Consider the following 15,996-nt stretch of genomic DNA (forward strand, 5'->3'; position numbering starts at 1 on the left):
TTGCTGCTCCAAAGCTGCTCCAAAGCTGCTCCAAAGCGCTTTACAACACCCTCTCATTCACCCATTCACACACACATTCACACACCAACTGCGGCAAGCTACCATGCAAGGCCCTGGCCCGCTCGCTGGGAGCAATTTTGGGGTTCAGTGTCTTGCCCAAGGACACTTCGACATGTGGCCAGCTCAGATTTGAATCTAAAGGCATTCTAGCATGCCTCTATACCCCTCTGTTCCAGTCCTTTTATCGACAGACTGTTTTTGTGTCTGTCGCTTTAAAGCCAAATGAGCTTCTTCTCCCCACACCCCACTCCTGAGGTTAGTTAGCTAACATCCCGTAGTGCTGAAGAAGAGAGGCCAGGGGAACGCCTCTTTCTTTGCACAACTTGAGATGAGATAGATACTGGCTGGACGAGACAGCTGAGCTAACGGTACCTAGCTAGCTAACCCAGTTTACTCGTATTGCCGTATTGCCTTTGTAAGAGCAGAACAAAGGAAACAAAAGCAAAGTCACTGATAAGTTCACTGTTGCGAAGCATGTTAAGTTGTGAAATGATATTCAAATATTGCTGCTGCTGCTTCAACCACTACATCATCGTATCTCTTTAGAAATCTGCCCATTAACTAATTATTTTCATGTTAAATCTTTCGTTTCTCTTTTCCTTTTTGTGCACCTGACTTTGCATTTCACAAGACTTCACAACGAAGTAAGTGGTATTGATAACCTTGAACATAGTAAGTGGTATTGATAACCTTGAACATAGTTGGTGGTGGAAAAAAAAGCCGGGGGTGGAGATACTCAGATGGGTGGCGGTATGATTCTAATGAGAAGATTCCTCTTCATTGTCCTTGTGGTGTATATGTGCAACATTGGTCATGAACTTGAACTTGAATATGTTCAAGCCACTCACCATCTCAGATTGAAAATGGTTTGTGTAGTAAGAAACAGATAAGATAGGCCTATGTAGGCTATTCATTGCATAATCTTTGTAGTTCAGTTTCATCCCTGAGAAATAAGCAAATTGATTGTACCTAAAATGGCGATTTTCATTTTGTGGAATTTGTATAGCCTGATTTTCAATAAAATTCTAACTCAAGTCTGCTTTGGACCAATGTCCTACCTGATAATGATTAAGACATGAGGAATCCAAAACATCCCAAAAATGGAAGTCAACTTCCTTTTTTCACTGAATCAGTTTCTATGGTCTTTGTATGGGGGCTACATCTGTCAAATAGAAAGACGCCCTCTCACCAAATTCATAGCTCTGAAAGGAACATGCTGTCATTAGGCTTGAAAATGTGTTCTTGCGGGTTTATAGAACCCTCTGTCCCTCTGTAACCACTCTGTCCCTTTGTGAAGGGTACATTAAGTGTCTGTGGTCTAGATTGACTTGGTGCAGGTCAGGTCAAATTTAACCAAGCGTCAGATTTCTCAAACTAACTATCTTGTGCTGTTTTTTCAAGCCAACCACTGTTGTTGTGTTCGTGTGTTAACATAACGTAATGGATATTTGCTGGTTAGTAAAATGCTGTGGGGAGGTATCCTATGTCACCCAAGACCTAGGCCGAACATTACTCTGTTGAGATTAATTTGAAGCTGTTGCTTTGGTATCTCAGAACCTTGTTCTATTCTGCATAAAGTCTTTCTCTACTTCAGCTTTTATCTTCTGCCATGACCTTTTATCATTCTACCCATGGTCCTATTTCTTATTTGTATGATGGGTTTTCAAATCAATTATCGACTTTACCTCAACAGCTGCTAAAACATAGTGACTGAAAGCCAACCCAATTATACTATAGCATGCCTGTGTCAAAGACAGTATCAAGTAGCAGGTATCAATTATGTCTAAACGTGTAATCTTTGAGTTAAATGAACACTAACAGTAATGAAGGGAGCTATCATGCTCAAGAATTATTGCAGGCTCAGGATCAAGGATCAAGGATCACGATTTTCATGTGGATGAAAACTGCATGAATAGCCTACATTACATTTGATTACATAAATTAATAGCCTACATAAATATAAATCTGAAAATGTAAAGAATACCATAAAGGGATTTACTGTAGGCCTAGTTTAGACCTATCTGTCTAGTGCTGACATTTTGTATGATGGTCAATGTTTTGTTTGTAGAGGGAAATGTAATATTTTTACGGCGCATCAGTTTACAACTATTTATTTTACTCTTCCTCGCTTGAGCACATGGGTTTCATTTAGATGAGTTAGAGTTCTTTAAGATGTAGTAATATCCAAGCTGGCCACTCCTGTATGTCACTGAATGGACATATGGAATAGAAACTGGGTTTCAGCCCAGTGGAAACAGGCACAGAGTCACCATTCTCAGACGAGAACAGTAATGAACGGAAAAATGTCCACCGATTATAATTACAATAATTGATAGATACATTTTTCTGAAATATTTCCAGCCCACAAAAGGAAGGAAAAAATGATGTGTCTGTCCCCCATGCTAGGTTATTGGAAACATGTCAGCGTGGAGTAGTAGTTTGGAATACAAGTTTTTATTTGGATCCAGAAGAATGTTAACTTCGCTTTTGCACCACTGCTGTTTTGCCCACTGTAGGCTACATACTCTAACCCTATACTGTATTAATTAATATAAATTGCCCTTGTTCTGTTCATATCATACTACACATATCTTAACTGTACATATCTTCTCCCTTGTCTGTACGTATCACACTGTACTATCTCTCCATACCTTTACATACATAGCCTACATATCTGTCCATACCTTTATGGCTTTTGCACTATGCACTATTGCACTGGACAGATGCCGAACTGCATTTTGTTGTCTTTGTACATGTACTCTGTCAATGACAATTAAATTGAATCTGAACCTGAATCTGAATGTTAATAGATGGACTTACTGTGTAGTTTGTGGTAAACACACATCTGACAAAACGACGGAGGGTGTCTGAGATTTGGAGGCTTTGATGGGGCAAACATTCCAGACAGAGTTTCAATGAAACGGTGATTAGCGTTCATGGAGACCTCAGGGTCCACGCCCGACCAGCCTGTTCCTACACATGAACCAATTAGCCTAATGGTTCTTCTTGTTTTATCATCCATGTAGGCTAATGGTTAGCGGGCTGACACCTGGTTGTTAAGCACTGTAGCCCAAGTAGGATAACTTTTCTGTCAGGGCTACATTCGCAAACGGATAAAGGTTGTTTGAGCTCCCAGAGGTTTTTTGCTCTGCGTGGTGAAGCTTCCTTTATGTTATGTTGAGGAGGTGAATGAGTTGGCTCTTTCACTGTCTTTGTTATTGAAGATTATCAAAAGAGGTGTCTCTGCCTCTGGGATTTTTCTAGGTCAGAGGAGCTCCTCCCGCACATAATGCTTCCTTGGTGTTGAATTGCTGTGCCCAGATGGTAGACCAAGGCCTATATGTTGATGTTAACACTCTTCCCTTTCTTCTGTCACGTCCATTGATATCAGACCAAAGACATGACGCTCTTTCAAATTGTCACTCACACAGACCAGACATTGGTATTAACTCAATAAAACTACACATGGTCAGAATTGCGAGGAGCTCCTGTACGTAGCCGATTGATGGTCGAGTGATGTTCCTTCCACTTGCTGATAATGGCCCCAATGGTGCTGATAGGGACATTTAGGAGTTGAGAAATCAGTTGGTAAGCAGTGCCATTGCTATGCTGCTCAACAATCTTGTTGCAAAGGTCCTGGGAGAGCTCTTTGCCTCTACCCATCATGAGATGTTTCTTGTAGGAAAGCTTGGTGACAAATGATTTGTTTACTGCATTCTGAGGTGAGAAACCCTTTTTCAAAGAGTGGAAGTACTTACCCACCCACATGCACTAACCCAGCTGATTCTTATTAGCACAGGTAGGAGAATTCGTAAGGGGCGTAAGCTGGTTTAGTGTTTTTCTTACTGTGTTCAATACCTTTTTCCTGTGTCATTCCACTTTATTGCACTTGGCTTTTTGGGGGGGGGGAATGTTACAACTTCTTTAGCTGTGTAATTGTATTGATTTATTACCAATATCTGGTCTAATGTTCATGTGAATAGCTGCAATGGAAATATGTTGAATAAAAAACGTGTTGTTGTGTTGAATACTTATTTCCCCCACTGTAGCCTATATTATCACCAATACAGACAGTATATTTGTATGATAGAATTGCACAGTTTTTGTACAGTTCTTACTTTCATGTAGCTTTGAGACCGTTTAAGTATGAATTGGGGTGTTACGGCTGTAAAAGTAACCAGCACCCATAATGTTTTACACTAGCCATCTTTGCATACGGTAACAAATTATCAACACTTGATACTGCAGTTTTATGCAGTCTATGCTAGGCTATGCTATGCTAGGCTATGCTAGGCTAGTGTAATTACAGAGCTGCCAAGTCTCACGCAATCGCCGTGAGACTCACGCATTTCAACCAGTTCTCACGCTCTCACGGCGAGAAATAAAAATTGTTTTACGGGACTTTTATTTTTGAAATTCCTTGAAAGAAACCTACCGGACATGAGTTTCGTGGCATCTTTCTGCACGCGCATTAACTTGAGTCTGCAATCGAAGCGGCAGGCGAGCGCTGATGGAAGAACCTGTTTTCACGCGAGCTGCAAGAACGTAGCAAGCAGTGTTGCCAGATTGGGCTACTTTTGGTACTGGACGGGTGGATTCGGCAGCTTTTAGACCGGTTGGGCTGGACATTGTCAATTCCGTCTGGCAACCGTGGTAGCAAAATATGTGCATACATTACAACATCGTATCTGGTAGCCTACTGGACTGGGTTGCACCAATATGGCGTAAGTCATTACTAAATGCAGGCATTTAGTCGTTACTAAACCCCTAGTTGTTACTAGCTAGTTTCAAACTACTGTAGTTGTTTACTAATTTCGGTTGCACCACGCAAATCTTTTGCCAATCTTAGCTAGTAAATACTCAGTTTTGGTAACAGTTTTTGGTTTCTCTACTGTAACATAACCAGGTACATTAATAATAATAATTATTATTAATAATTACAATTTACAATACAAATACAACAATTGGGGGTCCCTCAAAAAAAATGTAAAATCACCCACCAAGCCCTCATTCTGACCCAGGAAAAACCCTGGTATGTACTGTATAACATGATAACCATCTATGAGCTGTATATAAGATATATATATATATATATATATACTGTATATAAGATGATGACCACGGGTCTTTCTGCTGCTGACCAAGGGGCTGAGTCCTGTTGATGGGGCCAATTTTTCTTTTAGAGTCTGTAGGCTACTGTATTTGTTTATTAAGATTTCATAAATATGATATATTGTCTGAATTTTTTTCTTGTTTTATAAAATGTTAATTATTTTCATTTCTTGTGCTGGTTTATTATGAACAACATGTAAAATTGCAGGAAACTAGCACAAATATTTGGGTGGGAGAGAGGGGCCGCCGCTGCCAAAACGTGCACAGTTTTGGGTCGCTCCACCGCCAAAAAATCTCACTCCAAACTTTTGGTGAAACTTGGCAGCCCTGGTAATTATCAGATGTGGGAGTAACGGATATGCCTCAGGAAAGCATGCTGCACTAGAGTAGCTTACTAACATGTATTTACATCAACACTTTCTTGTTGTCCTTTACAGATTGTTGTATCTTTGTGGCAGACTTCAGGAGGAGGTGGGCAGCAGATGAACAGTACCGTAGCATTTCCCCTGGGGTTTCAGTGGCGCTAGCGCTGATGGGATACATCAGACTTCACAGAGGGCCTAGATGGGAGAGGGAGTGATTATGGACAACCTTTCCGACTTCGGCAGCCTTTGTCCGTCCAGCCGGAGAGAATGGGAGTGAGTTTCAACACCATCACCTTTTTACTCTTTTTTGAAAATGTATTTTAATATCAGTTTGCTTCTCCTTATTACATATAGAGTGTGTATACAGAAGTAATACTGACATTCATACAATGTAGGCTATCTAGGGCGATACTTTGTGTGTTGTAGATGTAATGTAGGCAGGCAAGACTCTGGGACAAAAAACATAGTCTTTAATTCCAAAAGAATAGTCTTTAATTCCCCCAAAATGCAGGGTTCTATACACACGTTGGCAGACAAAAAATACAGGCAGATAATCTGATAAGGAGTAGGCAAGAAGTCTGTCTGTCACCATAGCAATGAAGTCTGTTAACCATTCAGAGACTTTTTCAGTCCTGTACACAGTAGACTATTCTCCTCTCCAGTCTCAATCCCCCTGTAACCTAGAATCGAGTCCTGTCTCCATGGAAATGAATTATAATGTCATTATTATATAGTGTCAACCTCAGGTCAATTCTCCACTAGTTTGTCTTACGCCTATTATCTGCTAGTTTGTTGTGCTAGTCTCTGTTCTCTGATATTCTGCTGGTCTCTGCTGTTGCATGTATGAGAAAGTTTCAATAGTGCCAGTGCACAACGTCTTATATTTATGTGAAATAATAAATGAAATGGTTGCAGCCAGCACTCGAGTTGAGGGGGGATGAGGGGGGATGGCATCCCCCCCTGAAATAAAAACGGTCAAAATCAACCCCCTTCTAAAACTGCCATCCCCCCTTTCCATCCCTTATGTTATTTTATCAATGAACGTGGTATTACTGCTATTTCAACATTTTGACATATTGAGTAAAATACTGTGGGCGAGGTGGGCGCGCACACATGCAATGACATTTTTACCAAGTCACTGACGCTATGTCACACTGGAGTCACTGACACTGTGGGGATGCAAAAATTGTCCCCATATGTTAAAATCCACCATCCCCCCTAATTTTTGTTTACAACTTGAGTACTGGTTGCAGCATATGATCTGATGTGTATCGTGACGAGAGGAGCAAAACAACGCCTTTGACGCTATAATCAAATTCCATATCACAGCGTGGATCATACTGGTGTAACTAAAACCAGTATGCTGCACAGCTCTAGTTGGTTGTGTAACCACCCATTGCAAGTGTCTTGACGCTGGTCCAAGAGAGATTCACTAGAGTAGCTTACTAATTATCTGAACTTTTGTTTTCTTTCGAATTCAAATGATTAAATGTCAGCATAACAAAAGTTTGCCTCTTTAGGTTCCTAGTTTGAGACCCTAGTTTAGTAGATATCTAAGTCATTTATAAGTCATGATGATATCAGTTCATAATGATGTAGGGCAGAGGGAGGATTAGAATCCATCTGGTCTGTGTCTGTCTGTTGATGACATTGGTGAATATTCAGAGAAACTACATTCCAACTTCTCTTAACCCCCCCCCCATCTCCCTCTCCCTCTAGCACCAGCAGCTGTGTGGACGATTTGATGGATGAAGATGAGAAAGACAGGGCGAAAAGGTATTTGTGTGTGTGTGTGTGTGTGTGTGTGTGTATGTATGTGTATGTGTATGTGTGTGTGTGTGTGTGTGTGTGTGTGTGTGTGTGTGTGTGTGTGTGTGTGTGTGTGTGTGTGTGTGTGTGTGTGTGTGTGTGTGTGTGTGTGTGTGTGTGTGTGTGGGGCTGGGGTGGTTGAAGTAGAGATGGTATTTGTGCACATATATACATATATTGGTTTCACCATTTAGAAATGACAACACTTGTTATACCTAGTCAGCCTATTTCAGGGCCCCAGAAGTAATGTGACAGATTCATCTAATGTCTGAATCACGCTCTCATGTTTAGTATTTGGTCAACAATCCTTGATTGTCCTTGATAACTGCTGGACGTCTGTGACCCATGACCCCACCAGACGCTCTGTATCTGCTCTGGTGTTGCTCTGTCAGGCCAGTACTACAGCCATCTTCAGTTATTGTTTTGTGTTGAGGTCTTTCTGTCTACATATATTTTTGGATAAAAAGGTTTATCCCAACTCTCCCCCTTCCCAAGACAAACTTGATAAAAGTGGTCAATTCTGCTCTCTTCACAAGAGTATACAAATCACATAGTGCAGGCTGCTTGTGACAAAGGTTAGCTAGAGCATCTGACTCTGAAATTTGTGGATACAGCTAGCTGTGTTAACTGGTGAAATTAATTATTCGTAAACAACATCTTACTGTGTGACTCTGTATGCCGAATTTCGTTCAGTCACGTCATTTTAGTTAGCAACTGTGCTAATTTCCTGCAGTCCAAAGAGCTAACGTTACATTGCTAAATTCAGCCATTTCTGAAGTGATGTGGCCGTTTTATTGAAGGTTTGTGTGAGGAGAATAAACAAACAAACAAACTGTCAATGAGATAAATGACAAAGCTTTTCAGCATTTTTCTTTTATTACACAATGTCCATTGTTTTGTTAGTCAGTTGTTATTTTTGGAGGGGGCTAGGGACTGTCTTCCCAGCTGTCACTCATTACCATGGTTGTGATTCATTCATATGAAGCAAGAGCTAATATTGTTGAGCAAGCAGCACTGCTTGATAAATCTGTGTCTGTACCAACACAGTATATGGTTAACTTTGCAAACATAATATCACAAAATATTTCTTGCTTTTCGATTAAAGGGCTTCTCGTAATAAGTCGGAAAAGAAAAGAAGAGACCAGTTCAATGTGCTCATCAAGGAGCTCTGCACCATGCTGCAGGGCCAAGGCCATCCGCGCAAGATGGACAAGTCCACCATCCTACAGAGAACCATCGACTTCCTGCAGAAGCAAAAAGGTAGGTGGTGTGGACGCTGGTCACCTGGGGCGTGTGTGCGTGCAGAACATCACTGCGTAAAGAAAGTGTGGGAATAGAAGGAAGGAACTAGGAGGGTGGAGGAGTGTAGAAGGAAGGGACTAGGAGGGTGGAGGAGGGTTAAAGGAAGGAACTAGGAGGGTGGAGGAGTGTAGAAGGAAGGGACTAGGAGGGTGGAGGAGGGTTAAAGGAAGGAACTAGGAGGGTGGAGGAGGGTTGAAGGAAGGAACTAGGAGGGTGGAGGAGGGTTGAAGGAAGGAGCTAGGAGGGTGGAGGAGTGTAGAAGGAAGGAACTAGGAGGGTGGAGGAGTGTAGAAGGAAGGAACTAGGAGGGTGGAGGAGGGTTGAAGGAAGGAACTAGGAGGGTGGAGGAGGGTAGAAGGAAGGAGCTAGGAGGGTGGAGGAGTGTAGAAGGAAGGAACTAGGAGGGTGGAGGAGGGTTGAAGGAAGGAACTAGGAGGGTGGAGGAGTGTAGAAGGAAGGAACTAGGAGGGTGGAGGAGGGTTGAAGGAAGGAACTAGGAGGGTGGAGGAGTGTAGAAGGAAGGAACTAGGAGGGTGGAGGAGGGTTGAAGGAAGGAACTAGGAGGGTGGAGGAGTGTAGAAGGAAGGAACTAGGAGGGTGGAGGAGTGTAGAAGGAAGGAACTAGGAGGCTGGAGGAGTGTAGAAGGAAGGAACTAGGAGGGTGGAGGAGTGTAGAAGGAAGGAACTAGGAGGGTGGAGGAGTGTAGAAGGAAGGAACTAGGAGGGTGGAGGAGGGTTGAAGGAAGGAACTAGGAGGCTGGAGGAGCGTTGTTCTCTACCGAGCTTGTCTCCTGTCAGAATCACTCACAGCTGTGGACGTTTGCCACATGACATGACTTAAACCCCTTCTCCTTTCTATGCTATAGTCTGTGTGTTTTCACTCTGAGACATCTTGACCATTGCAGCCCGATCTGAGATATGAGTCAGTGGTCCTTCTGATGCCTGTTTGGCACCAGTCCCCTTGATTGACCTGAACCTTCCCTTCTCGTCTGCTTTCAGAGATCACAGCACAGACCGACTCATGTGAGATCCGACAGGACTGGAAGCCTTCCTTCCTCAGTAACGAGGAGTTCACCCAGCTGATGCTGGAGGTAAGGCTCAGGGCTACTTTGACCTCCTCCCAAACCAACCAAACACATCCTTTATTAACTAATGGATGTTACTAACTCTGGTCCTGGGCGGTTGACACGGAATAAGAGAATGCTTTTAATGAAAGGAAGATTCTTGTCTAATATGTATTGTTATGTCCTGTGACGTTCGTCTCCGTAAGAGAATATTATGCCAGCAGTGCACTCATGGAGCACTCCTTAAACGAATGATATTCGAAACAATGACAGTAGCCAGTGTGTTAATAACGCTGTTCTCCTTCCCAGGCTCTAGATGGTTTCCTCATAGCGTTGACTACAGATGGAAACATCATATATGTGTCCGACAGCGTGTCTTCACTCATTGGCCATTTACCGGTAAGTGACAGCCCGAGGATGACGTTAGCATTCATGTTATCATCCGCCAGAAAACAGACAAGACGTGACAGCTACACAAACATGCATGTTTTACTATTCATAAAGCATACAGGACATTTTCTGTGGCCCGCCCCCCAATTGGATTGGAATGTAATTTTAATAATTAATTAATTTAAGCTTCCACTCATTCTTTCAATGACATTATTCTACAGTTCTAACTCTGTACGGGTCAGATTATGGTTTCAGTATACTAACTGTGTACACTTTTCAACTCGACGGGGACTTCTATGATTTGTGCTTCATTATCATTTTGGCATTGACCGTACCATTTAGTGACCCATTATATATAATTTGAAACGAACATCGAATTGAACATGATATGACAGTCACAAAATTGTGTTTTCTTTTACAGTCAGATATGGTGGACCAAAATATCTTGAATTTCCTCCCTGAGCGTGAGCACGGGGAGGTCTATAAGCTGCTATCATCACACATGCTGATGACCGACTCCATCGCTGCTGACTTCCTGGATGGTGAGTATCCTCTTCACTCCCTCCAGACTGTGCCAGATAATAATAATAATAACTTTAATTTATATAGCGCCTTTCAAAAAACCCAAGGACGCTTTACAAGGGAATGATCGGACAGACAAAACAGAAAACAAACAAAGCAAAACTGAAACAATGACTAGGGGCCAAAGGCCTTGGAGAACAGATGTGTTTTGAGGGCTAATTTGAAGGAGTCCAGGGTGGGGGCGTTGCGGATCACTATGGGGAGGGAGTTCCAGAGAGTAGGTGCGGCCACGATGAAGGCTCCGTCCCCAGTGCCAGAGGAGGCTGGTGGAGGAGGACGTCAGAGGACAAAGCTCATTGTCGTACTGTTCCTCATTCCATTCCACGTACACCCACCTCCCAATTAGGCAACACTGTTCCCTAATTCTCATTCTTTCATAGCATCTTCAACCACACACTTTTATGGCGTTTATTATGTATAGCAATTTATGACGTTGTGATTAAATGTTAATAATAATAATTTGTTATTTTATGACGATTTTGGTAAAAACCCTTGCTATTTTTAGAAACTGCGGTTTTCGGTTTAACCATGAAACCGTCCAACCCTATCCCTTGTTAAACCAGAGTGTCCCTTGTTAAACCAGAGTATCCCTTGTTAAACCAGAGTGTCCCTTGTTAGACCAGAGTATCCCTTGTTAAACCAGAGTGTCCCTTGTTAAACCAGAGTATCCCTTGTTAAACCAGAGTATCCCTTGTTAAACCAGAGTGTCCCTTGTTAGACCAGAGTATCCCTTGTTAAACCAGAGTATCCCTTGTTAGACCAGAGTATCCCTTGTTAAACCAGAGTATCCCTTGTTAGACCAGAGTATCCCTTGTTAAACCAGAGTATCCCTTGTTAAACCAGAGTATCCCTTGTTAAACCAGAGTATCCCTTGTTAAACCAGAGTGTCCCTTGTTAAACCAGAGTATCCCTTGTTAGACCAGAGTATCCCTTGTTAAACCAGAGTATCCCTTGTTAAACCAGAGTATCCCTTGTTAAACCAGAGTATCCCTTGTTAAACCAGAGTATCCCTTGTTAAACCAGAGTATCCCTTGTTAGACCAGAGTGTCCCTTGTTAAACCAGAGTGTCCCTTGTTAAACCAGAGTGTCCCTTGTTAAACCAGAGTAACCCTTGTTAAACCAGAGTGTCCCTTGTTAAACCAGAGTGTCCCTTGTTAAACCAGAGTATCCCTTGTTAGACCAGAGTATCCCTTGTTAGACCAGAGTATCCCTTGTTAAACCAGAGTATCCCTTGTTAAACCAGAGTATCCCTTGTTAAACCAGAGTATCCCTTGTTAGACCAGAGTGTCCCTTGTTAGACCAGAGTGTCCCTTGTTAAACCAGAGTATCCCTTGTTAAACCAGAGTGTCCCTTGTTAAACCAGAGTGTCCCTTGTTAAACCAGAGTAACCCTTGTTAAACCAGAGTGTCCCTTGTTAAACCAGAGTGTCCCTTGTTAAACCAGAGTATCCCTTGTTAAACCAGAGTATCCCTTGTTAAACCAGAGTATCCCTTGTTAAACCAGAGTATCCCTTGTTAGACCAGAGTATCCCTTGTTAAACCAGAGTGTCCCTTGTTAGACCAGAGTATCCCTTGTTAAACCAGAGTATCCCTTGTTAGACCAGAGTATCCCTTGTTAAACCAGAGTAACCCTTGTTAAACCAGAGTGTCCCTTGTTAAACCAGAGTATCCCTTGTTAAACCAGAGTATCCCTTGTTAAACCAGAGTGTCCCTTGTTAAACCAGAGTGTCCCTTGTTAAACCAGAGTGTCCCTTGTTAAACCAGAGTAACCCTTGTTAAACCAGAGTATCCCTTGTTAAACCAGAGTATCCCTTGTTAAACCAGAGTATCCCTTGTTAAACCAGAGTGTCCCTTGTTAGACCAGAGTATCCCTTGTTAGACCAGAGTATCCCTTGTTAAACCAGAGTATTCCTTGTTAAACCAGAGTATCCCTTGTTAAACCAGAGTGTCCCTTGTTAAACCAGAGTGTCCCTTGTTAGACCAGAGTGTCCCTTGTTAAACCAGAGTGTCCCTTGTTAAACCAGAGTGTCCCTTGTTAAACCAGAGTGTCCCTTGTTAAACCAGAGTGTCCCTTGTTAAACCAGAGTGTCCCTTGTTAAACCAGAGTGTCCCTTGTTAAACCAGAGTATCCCTTGTTAAACCAGAGTATCCCTTGTTAGACCAGAGTATCCCTTGTTAAACCAGAGTAACCCCTTGTTAAATAGTTTTGATTTGATTTTATACAGCGTGGGAGAAATGTGAAAAATACTTGACACTCTAAACTAGATGCTTGTCTGTACTGTAGATATATTGTCTTGACTGTACTGTATTATCTATACTGTAGATCTATGGTCAAGCTCAAGGAAAACGAATAGTCCTTTTTATTAACAGTGCTTTTGTTGTTGCTGTACAAGTCATTGTCGTTTTTTTTCTCCTTACGTAACATTGCTTAGTTTGACTTTATTCAATGCAAGGCTGCAGTGACCTTTCTTTCTTTTTGATGTTGGCTAGTTCACTTCTTTTATGAGCGATATCCCCATGAATTATACATCAAACCATGCGATGGCCCAGTAGCGCACCGCAGTCTCAAACCCAGGCAGACATTTTATTTCACCAGTAGGGAAAACAGGACACAGTAGAGTCTGACTCTGTGTTCAAATTCTATTCCATTGCATTCAGATTAGATCAGATTAGATTAGATTAGATTCAACTGTATTGTCATTGCAGAGTACAAGTACCAGACAACAAAATGCAGTTTAGCATCTAACCAGAAGTGATATAAAACATGATAGTGATAATTGATAGGTACAGTATGGCAAGTACGGTAGTTAGAGGTATATACAGGATAGTAGTAAGCTATGTACAGTTAAGATAGCTATGTACAGCATGGTGTACAGATGTATACATTAGGGGCTATATCAAAAAGAGGTATGTACAAATGTGCAAAAATATGGAATGTGCAAAGTACCATAATGGAGTATTCACATTTCCACAGCTTTCACCACAGTGTTGACAGAGCTCATAGTGTGCCTCTCACTACTTCTATAGTTCTGGGACCTGACAGAGCTCATAGTGTGCCTCTCACTACTTCTATAGTTCTGGGACCTGAAATAGAGTGTGGTCTTATGATTAGTCCTTTAGCTAATAATAGCTATCTCCCCTCCCAGCGTGATTAGGAGTTTTAATCACTATTATGGTAGCTTTAGTAATCCCCGACACTGCCCTATCTAGAGCTCGAGACACTGACCTTAATCCTATGCGACACTGGTGCTCTTCTGACCAAGAGACTGATGTGGGATTCGCTAGCATCATACTCTATGTTTTAGAACCACAAATCCAAATCCAGAGAATTACTGTTACTACTGTCCAAAGCTGTATCTGGAATAATGATCCTATCTTATCTGCACAGGCACAGGCAACAGGCAACAGGCCATTTCTGCACCTATATTTTAATCTTCCTTCTTATTTCTGTTACGACTCCCAGTTGTTGTGGCGCTACGTCTAGGGGTTGGAGGGGGAGCCGAACAAAAAGGTGGATGTACCCCAGCTTACTGTGGGGGGAAACTAATAATGAACCACAACAAATAGAACTAAAGTGCAACGATTTATTATCGAAGACGGTGGTGATGGTGACAATACACAAGCCACAGGACAACAGGGATACTGAGCGGTGCCAACCCAGAGGAATCCAAAAGAAAGTGAAAACCCTAAGTGTCTATTTTACAATCCTAATACCTACGACATCCGCTCCTTTGCCTGATGTATATAACAGAGGTGAGTCTACGTGATGAAGTGTATACCCAAGGGTCTCTCACCTACACACCTGTTTCCTCTGACTAGTGTGTGACAAAAACAAACTCAAAGTAAACTATGAACAATGTAAAACAAATAAACCAGACAAACCAAGTTTAACAATAACAAGAGAAACGACTCAAATAATTGTACGTACTAGATAACACAAAGACCCTAAGACTACCCTAAGTCGACAAACAAACCAAACACAACCAAACACAAAACCAGTCGACTGACAATGAGGAACATTTCAACAGACGGAAAGCCCTCCGATTGGTAGATGGGCGTCCCTCTGATTGGATGGGATGGGAATGATGATTAACGAGAGTGATTGGACAATTGACGGACACCTGGATGTAGAATGATAGAGAGAGAACACCTGGATGTAGAATGATAGAGAGAGAGAACACCTGGATGTAGAATGATAGAGAGAGAGAACACCTGGATGTAGAATGATAGAGAGGAGAACACCTGGATGTAGAATGATAGAGAGAGAGAACACCTGGATGTAGAATGATAGAGAGAGAGAACACCTGGATGTAGAATGATAGAGAGAACACCTGGATGTAGAATGATAGAGAGAGAGAACACCTGGATGTAGAATGATAGAGAGAGAACACCTGGATGTAGAATGATAGAGAGGAGAACACCTGGATGTAGAATGATAGAGAGAGAGAACACCTGGATGTAGAATGATAGAGAGAACACCTGGATGTAGAATGATAGAGAGAGAGAGAACACCTGGATGTAGAATGATAGAGAGAACACCTGGATGTAGAATGATAGAGAGAGAGAACACCTGGATGTAGAATGATAGAGAGAACACCTGGATGTAGAATGATAGAGAGAGAGAGAACACCTGGATGTAGAATGACATAGAGGAGAACACAAGGGAAACACAAACACATGTGGACGCAACAATTTTACAACACTCTCAACACACACAGATGTTGTGCTGTTCCTTCATGGATAGTGTGATCGTAACGTCGCTACAGGTTGAGTGTTCATTAGAGTAACTTAAGGAGGGTACAGAAGATCAGGTGCGTCACCCAAAGGGAAACTGAAAGAATAGAGTGTTCCCCAGGATTTCAGGTGCGGTCGGATAGTGCGAATAGAGTTAAACAGTGGGGTTGATGAGGAAGTGCTTTTTTCCTTTGTGTGTCCCCTCCTATAAATGGCTCCTATGTTCTCATTAGTCTGAATGGCACGGGGCCACTGAGATATTCAAAGCCTTCCTGACAATGCCACGACAGTCTATTTTCAGTCTAACGGAGGAGCGACACATTTAGTTTGGAAGCTTAAAGGAAAACATGACCACAGTCCCTCGCCGTGACACTCTGTGGAGGCCTTTTGTGTTTCTGTTTGAGGCACCTGCTGTTTCAAATAAAAAACAACAGCCGAATTTTGTGTAGAAATGCAACAGACGTAACACTCCAATGACTTTCTAGTTTCTAGTTCCGTATGGGACTGTGACTCGGGGCCCCTGTGTTGAGTACATCAGTGTGCAGTTTGTGAGTTACAATAAGATGAAATGCAATATGA

The 15,996-nt window shown here is 42.1% G+C and overlaps 1 protein-coding gene across 1 annotated transcript in view; it reads left to right on the forward strand.

Moving 5' to 3' along the window:
* Positions 1-7,266: 7,266 nt before the first annotated feature.
* npas2 (neuronal PAS domain protein 2) overlaps positions 7,267-15,996 on the forward strand; it is a 32,988-nt gene continuing 24,258 nt past the window's right edge. The window contains exons 1-5 of the mRNA XM_080527952.1: positions 7,267-7,313; positions 8,452-8,606; positions 9,648-9,739; positions 10,022-10,111; positions 10,524-10,644. Of these exons, the coding sequence (XP_080384078.1) occupies positions 7,282-7,313; positions 8,452-8,606; positions 9,648-9,739; positions 10,022-10,111; positions 10,524-10,644 (490 nt within the window). The 5' untranslated portion in view covers positions 7,267-7,281. The remainder of the gene's footprint in view (positions 7,314-8,451; positions 8,607-9,647; positions 9,740-10,021; positions 10,112-10,523; positions 10,645-15,996) is intronic.

This window comes from Nansenia antarctica, assembly GCF_963989245.1.
Source record: "Nansenia antarctica genome assembly, chromosome: 4".
Lineage (NCBI taxonomy): Eukaryota > Metazoa > Chordata > Actinopteri > Argentiniformes > Microstomatidae > Nansenia > Nansenia antarctica.